This window comes from Schistocerca cancellata, chromosome 2, assembly GCF_023864275.1.
Source record: "Schistocerca cancellata isolate TAMUIC-IGC-003103 chromosome 2, iqSchCanc2.1, whole genome shotgun sequence".
In the NCBI taxonomy this organism is placed as follows: Eukaryota; Metazoa; Arthropoda; class Insecta; order Orthoptera; family Acrididae; genus Schistocerca; species Schistocerca cancellata.
This window is the reverse complement of record NC_064627.1, coordinates 945,347,085-945,353,879: the sequence shown is the minus strand read 5'-3', so window position 1 is coordinate 945,353,879 and position 6,795 is coordinate 945,347,085. Positions and strand designations below refer to the sequence as shown.

Below are 6,795 nucleotides of genomic sequence, written 5' to 3'. Positions count from 1 at the left end.
GCTATTGTTTTCCAATGCCTGCAAGAAAACTACTTGTTGAAAAATATTTAGTAATATCATACTATTGTAATTATTTCATGCTGGATTATCCATTGTTTGAAAATATTTGATTATTTCAAACTCACACATCACAGCCTGATGATGAAGTGGTATTCTTTGAGTTATTGGTCATATTTATTATGATACTTCAAAGTTGAGTAACTCACTGACCATTGTTTGAAGAACGTGCTGGAAATTAAGAGTGAGAATTTTAATTCCTAATCTGAGGGAAGCAGAATTGTCATAATTCTAAATGTGTATTTTCACATAATCAAAAGGTGAATACTAGGTTAAAAGGCAGAGTGAAAAAAGTGACCCAGCTGTGATTCAATCCCACTGTCTTGGTCTCCAGTCACATGTGCTCCTGCTAGACCACTACATCAAATGGAAATTACATTCCACTTGCTGCCTTCTCTAAGCACTGCTGCTCTCTTGAGTTACGGCATCTGTTTGTTCTGTGGCAAATCCAAGCAAGTAGTTGTGGATGGTAGTTCTAATTACTAGTAACCATCCTTCAAAATTTTCAGTTGTAGTGGGGCAAAAATATATTAAGTAGCATGACAGACAGTAAATACGGTTAGTAAATGCACAGAAGAAACTACTTTCAGTTAATTGTATAAACTTCATTTAGGTCCATCTTTGTAGTCATACAAGGCTGGTTCAAAGTTCCCTGTGCTGGCTAATAATAATAATCGCTAAGGTAACTTTTTCTAAATACAAAGGTGTAGCAATATGGTCTCCTATTTCTGGGTTTAAAACCACTTTTTCCCAAGTATTCTATTCTTGTGAACATTTCATTCTTCATCCGCTCTACTTTTCAACAGCCTTCCTTAAACTGGTACCTAGAGCACATACTACAGAATTTTGTAATAATATCTTATGTGATGGAACATTATGAGTCAACAGATGATTAAATTACAGTTCTAATTTTGTTAAAAAAATTACTTTATTACTGTACACAATGAACAAACAAAATATTTACATTTCACTTATTTTGAATAGGAAGGTCACTGCAACTTTGTAGGTGATGTAGATAGATGATGACGATGATGATGTCCGTTCAACCTTTCTTCCCAAGCCCTGAACAGCTTTTCTTTAGTTTCCTTTGATAACATTACTGGGAACAAAATTATACAATAAATACATCACATTGTATCTGCAACATTAATAACTGATACATAATAATCATCTTCTGCAGTTAATGGGAAAAATGACAATTACAATGAGATTATTAAAAAAATATTACTTCAACACTAACAGCCAATACATTCTATATTAAGACTGATGTCCAGGAGCACTGAAAGATATTTTACTTACTGTATTATGCAAATGAACACTACTATTACTGAAGTGTGTGTCGATTACATCAATAAACTTCAGTAAAATGATGCTGTGGGACGCTACCACCATCGAGTGTGAAACTTACAAAAGCATTCATAATCTAGTTTAAAAACTAGATTCATTGCAGATAAATTTATCTTATTGCAATATTCGCAGTTGCATTGTTAGTCAAAACGGAAGGTGCAGCAATAAAGACAGTGTCTTGTTATACAATAAAACTACATCTTGTGAGACAACAGCTTTTACAAATTTCACATGCACAGGAGACTAGTGCCCTTATCAGAACCTGATTGTAACCTGTAGCAGCTCAACAGTAGTATTCTTATCAGCTGCACTGCACTGCACTGCACTGATTCGCTCATTTGCAATGACAATGAAGAATTCCACTGTACCACTAAAATAACGTACTCACAGTCGATCAGATTGAAATTTGATATATACTACTTTGATGAAAGACAGCTAGGCAACAAGTCTGTAAGTAACGGTTTTAATAAAATTACAGTTTGCCTGTGATACTACAACAGCAATTCAGCATTAATGTGCCCATGGAACAAGCAACTGCTGTAGACATTTTTGAGATATATGATTCTTTATCATTGACTTAACTGAAGCGGAATACATAGCCCATTTGACTGCAGTGCTACTGTTACACTCATCATGCCTTGTCTGCTCAAAATACAGCGAACACCACCTCAATCTACAAATAATGGTTTCCACCAATTCCGCATTGTCGTTCTTTGCTGGTAGCAGTGGATAGGAGTTTTTTTGTTAAGAACAATTACAATAACTTTTCCATTGCGTGGCCAAAGACCAGTGGGAGTAGGGACTGAGAAGTAGCCAGTTCCTTTTAAGTATTCAGCTCCTGAGGCATACCAGCCAAGTTTTATGCTTCACTATCATTGCTAAAATAGAAGATACACTCTGAAACATTGTCCATGTTCAGTGAGAGAACAAACGAAACTGTGTAAATTTTTATTGCTTAATGCTTTGGCTGTGTCGAGATGTAAAAATACAGCACCATGCCTTTACCCAGGTGCTGTCAATGTGTTAAAATATACTAGCATGCCACTCTCATGGCGTGGTAGATATGTTTACCTATCTACTTGTTCCAAAAAGTGGCTCTGAGCACTATGGGACTTAACGTCTGAGGTCAACAGTCCCCTAGAACTGAGAACTACTTAAACCTACCTAACCTCAGGGCATCACACACATCCATGCCCGAGGCAGGATTCGATCCTGCGACCGTAGCAGTCGCGCGGTTCCAGACTGAAGCGTCTAGAACAGCTAGGCCACCACAGCCGGCATACTTGTTCCACACCAGAGTAGATCTTGTGTCTGATATGATGGCTGATGTGCAGTGACCAATTTTTGTCCAAAGCACTGCTAAGTTCATTTGTTTGTTCCGAAGGGGACACCAATAAGTATTTGCCACCTTTCGGCCAGTCAGCAATGACAGAACTGAGGCGCATACCCTATAATCTTTCTCTATGAGTTTACGGAAACTATTGGGTAAAACAAATTCATTTTTACTTTACTTAAAGCTTTATATGTCAGGTTCACAATGATGTGCACATTATTTCGTTTATGGAACAATATTATGAACACACACACACACGACTGATGAAAACTGGAGGTTGCTATGATTTTTGCGTTTCGTGCATATCACATAAGATGATGATGCGTATGAAATTTAGCTAACATACTGAATTTTTCTGTGGACTTAAGTAGGTGTGTCTCTCCATCATGAATCTCAAGAAAATTGATGTGATGTAGCACACTCATTTGCAATTGCGCCGCATCAGTAATAAAGCCAGAGTGAAATATCCACAACAGTCCTCATTTTTCATGAATGGTTTCAGGTATAAAAACGGTATTTTAACAAATGATAGTGCATGAACAGGACAGTATTTTGCCATGTCCTTATTATGCAAAACTTCATTATCTACAGAGTTATTTCACTAACTGCAGACTTTTTTGATCAAAGAATGTAATTTTTAAGGGCTGCTGACAGATGGTGAAACAACATGTGCTAAGGGTTTTGGAAGCTTTTTCGTAAGCTACTAACCTCAATTTTCCTCAGTTCCTCACTTAATAAACTACTGTTTCAGAACCTGTAATTGTGTCTGCAGGTAGGTGAGATTGTGTAAACTCTGTTGTGATTTGGCACAAGAAGCAAATTTTAACATGGCAGACAGAGAAATGTGTAGGTTTTACTCAAAATTTGCCACCTATAACATTTCTCTGAAAGCTACAAATGGTTAACAAGCCAAACGAAAATAAATACATTTTCAGTGGAATTCTTTTTAGATACTAACCAAAGCAGAGGTGAAGATCTTTTTGAATGGTCACCACGTAAGTGTAGGGTTCAGTTTAGCTCGGCACTTCTCCTCCAAAGTTCTGCATTTCCCCTACAACCCCTGCCCGTAATCTCCAACAGTACTTGGGTGTTGCGCCATATTTCTGTCCTGTTCACTCAACAGCTCTTCAAAAGTTTGGCTAGCTTAGTTCGAGTATTTTTGGGTGTTTGCTATGGGATTCTCCTGGTTTGTTACTAGCTGCTGCCTTGTACTACCATTAGAGTTTTGTTCTAGTTCACAGGCAGGGTACAAGTCAGCTTTCCTGAGAAAATGTCTTAGTTGCACATAGGAAATAGTCCTAGGAGATGGAAGGAATGACAGCCTGAATTTTTGTTATTGAAAACTGTAGTGGCTTCTAAAAATACGAAGTAGATTATTAAAGTTGATGCCTTGGTCACATGCTACTTTATTAAAAATTCTTAGCAATTTCAGCTTTGCAACCATCATTATATCTAGTACCACCTGTGCACATTCACAATCTAGCATTTTACAATTTTAAATTTATATAGCTGAAGAAAGCTCAACACATTGCCTGTCACTTACTTTCTGGTGAGTCAACTAACTGTGAAGCAATTTCCTCCAGGTCATTTTTTGGGACATTTTGCATTCGGTCTCCACCAAATTTAATGAAAGCCTCCTCTAGAGACAAATGTTCTAATCCTGTCTCGCACAACTTTCTTAGATTCCTCATGTTCTTCTTATGCCGGTCATCAGTTTTCAAGATGTTTTCATAGGTCTTCCTCATTCTATGAACATGCAGGAAAAATTCATGGATATAATAAATTTAAATGAATCTAAAACATACCATTCTGTTTAATGTTCAATAAATCTACACTAACCTATAATGAGATGGAGGCAGCATAGGATATTAAATTTGAATTCTTCGTGCAAGGAAAGCCACCTTCCACATTTTATCACAAGAGGAGAAGTGAAAGATATGAAAATAGTGATAATAGCAATAATTTGAGACAATGTCTATGTAACAACAATTGCTATTATATCTCGATTTCAAATAATTCTTAATCGCATTTATTTAATGATAGTGATTTCAGTTATGAAATCATCATCAAAGTTTGACACAGCATTGGAATGGGTGTTGAGATAATATCTTACAGTATCAGTCACATGCTGAGCAGAGATGTAGCAGGATACTGCGTCAACTTTGACAAGCAGGATTTCACATTTTTTAGCTCAGAATCAATACAAACATAATCGGTTATTCACTAACTTTCAGCAAATGCACCAGTTCAGGGTATTACATACCTATCTATTAATATAAAATATGTAACAAGACAACATAAACATTCTCAGCCCAGAAGTTAAGAGGCATGTAATATAAAAACTGAAATATTTGTCAATTCACACTCTGCGGCTTGTTCCAGTGAGTTATTCGGGAAGGTCTGTAAAATACCCAATCGATGGACTCAAAACACTTCCCAACTACAAACTCATTTTGATGTTAAAGATGGTGTGTAAGTGAAATGGTGTAAATCTGATGACTACAATTAACATTTCAACAATTCGCAGTAAAGTGAACAAGTTTTTCCATTGCCAAGGTATCTTTGCAGTAGGAAACAGATGATTTTTTTTAATTGTATTTTATTTCCTAAATTCAAGCCTTTAATAGCATTTCCTGATTTGTAAGGGCAATAAACAAGATTGGAAAGAATCTCTAGTCAGTAAAGTAGAAGGCAAGAACAAAATAACACACACTGGTTAAATTGAATTTACCTTTATATTTGAATTTTTCTTCTCTTTTTCCATTTCACCTGTCTGTGAGAGGAATAACAGTAGCATTCTGGAACAAGGATGACTAAGGTACTCTGAGCCCATCACCAGTGCCACTTTCAGCCATTGGCTACTGCCAGGTCACAGGGTAGTAAAAGATGAGGAAATGATATGAATTGAGGGTCAGAGGGAGGGGGGGGGGTGGTGGTTACCCTTACTGAGAGATATTGACCTGGAGGGGGTTATTTCCTGCAGTTTCTTTTTCTTTTCTTTTCTTTTTTTTGTGGGGGTGGGGGGCATGGAGAGAACTGTCCTCCCTCCCCCACATGCACATGCTTGCTCTGGAAGCTACTAGGGCTCAGTGTTGTGGAGGAGAGGAAAATACTCTTCATTAATAGCGAAAGAAAGGTTTCTATAAATGCGAATACAATTTAGACTCCCACTACACAATTTTTTTGTTTGTGCCAGACAGTGTCTCCAACCCAGATTTCCCACCTTACATGAGTGGATGCCTTAACCAGCTATCAGAGCAAATCTCTGTGTGTCACTGAGTATCCACATCCTACAACTGCAGTTGCTGCAATTCCTGCACAGGGAGATACTTTATTATTAAAGTTGCAGCCATTTTAGACATGTTATACTATTTGCAGTGTGAGTGTTTTACAGTGTACTATTCAATATCCCAGTCCAGTACAAATTTTCATTTGTCGCTAATAAATTGTGCAACTGTATTCACGTTTCTGAATATATTTCTTCCATTTCATACAGCTGTAGATCGTAGCAGTGTCTATGCCTTCAAACATGCATATATGTCTGTAAGATATTGCATAGTACAGTATAAAACACGGAAACTGCAAATAGTGTACATTAAGGATGGAGAATTGATTATGTAAAAACTTTAAAAGTGGTCATACAAATGTGCATGATGAGCACAGTGGCAGTCCCAATACCCGAACTAGTGCAATTGTGCAAAACTCTGACCAAGACTGGTCAACAACAAATGACCTGTGCTCTGGTTGAGTAATTTCCTAACACTGGATGCACGACTGTCACACAAAAGCTTGTGCATTGGAAAATGTGGGCAATGTGACAAGACACAAATATATTCCTTGTTGGTTGGTTGGTTGGTTTGGGGAAGGAGATCAGACAGTGTGGTCATCGGTCTCATCGGATTAGGGAAGGATTGGGAAGGAAGTCGGCCGTGCCCTTTCAGAGGAACCATCCCGGCATTTGCCTGGAGTGATTTAGGGAAATATATTCCTCAACATATATGGGGAATTGAGAGCACAGGCACCAACACTGTCAAGCTTGCACAATGTGGGTGCCTGGT

At 37.5% G+C, this 6,795-nt stretch overlaps 1 protein-coding gene across 2 annotated transcripts in view; it reads right to left on the bottom strand.

Moving 5' to 3' along the window:
* Positions 1-966: 966 nt before the first annotated feature.
* Positions 967-6,795, bottom strand: part of LOC126162915 (uncharacterized) — a 153,623-nt gene continuing 147,794 nt past the window's right edge. For both annotated transcript variants that reach the window (XM_049919730.1, XM_049919731.1), the window contains 2 exons: positions 4,281-4,483; positions 967-1,156 (listed from right to left, as the gene is read on the bottom strand). In XM_049919730.1, the coding sequence (XP_049775687.1) occupies positions 1,047-1,156; positions 4,281-4,483 (313 nt within the window). In that variant the 3' untranslated portion in view covers positions 967-1,046. The remainder of the gene's footprint in view (positions 1,157-4,280; positions 4,484-6,795) is intronic.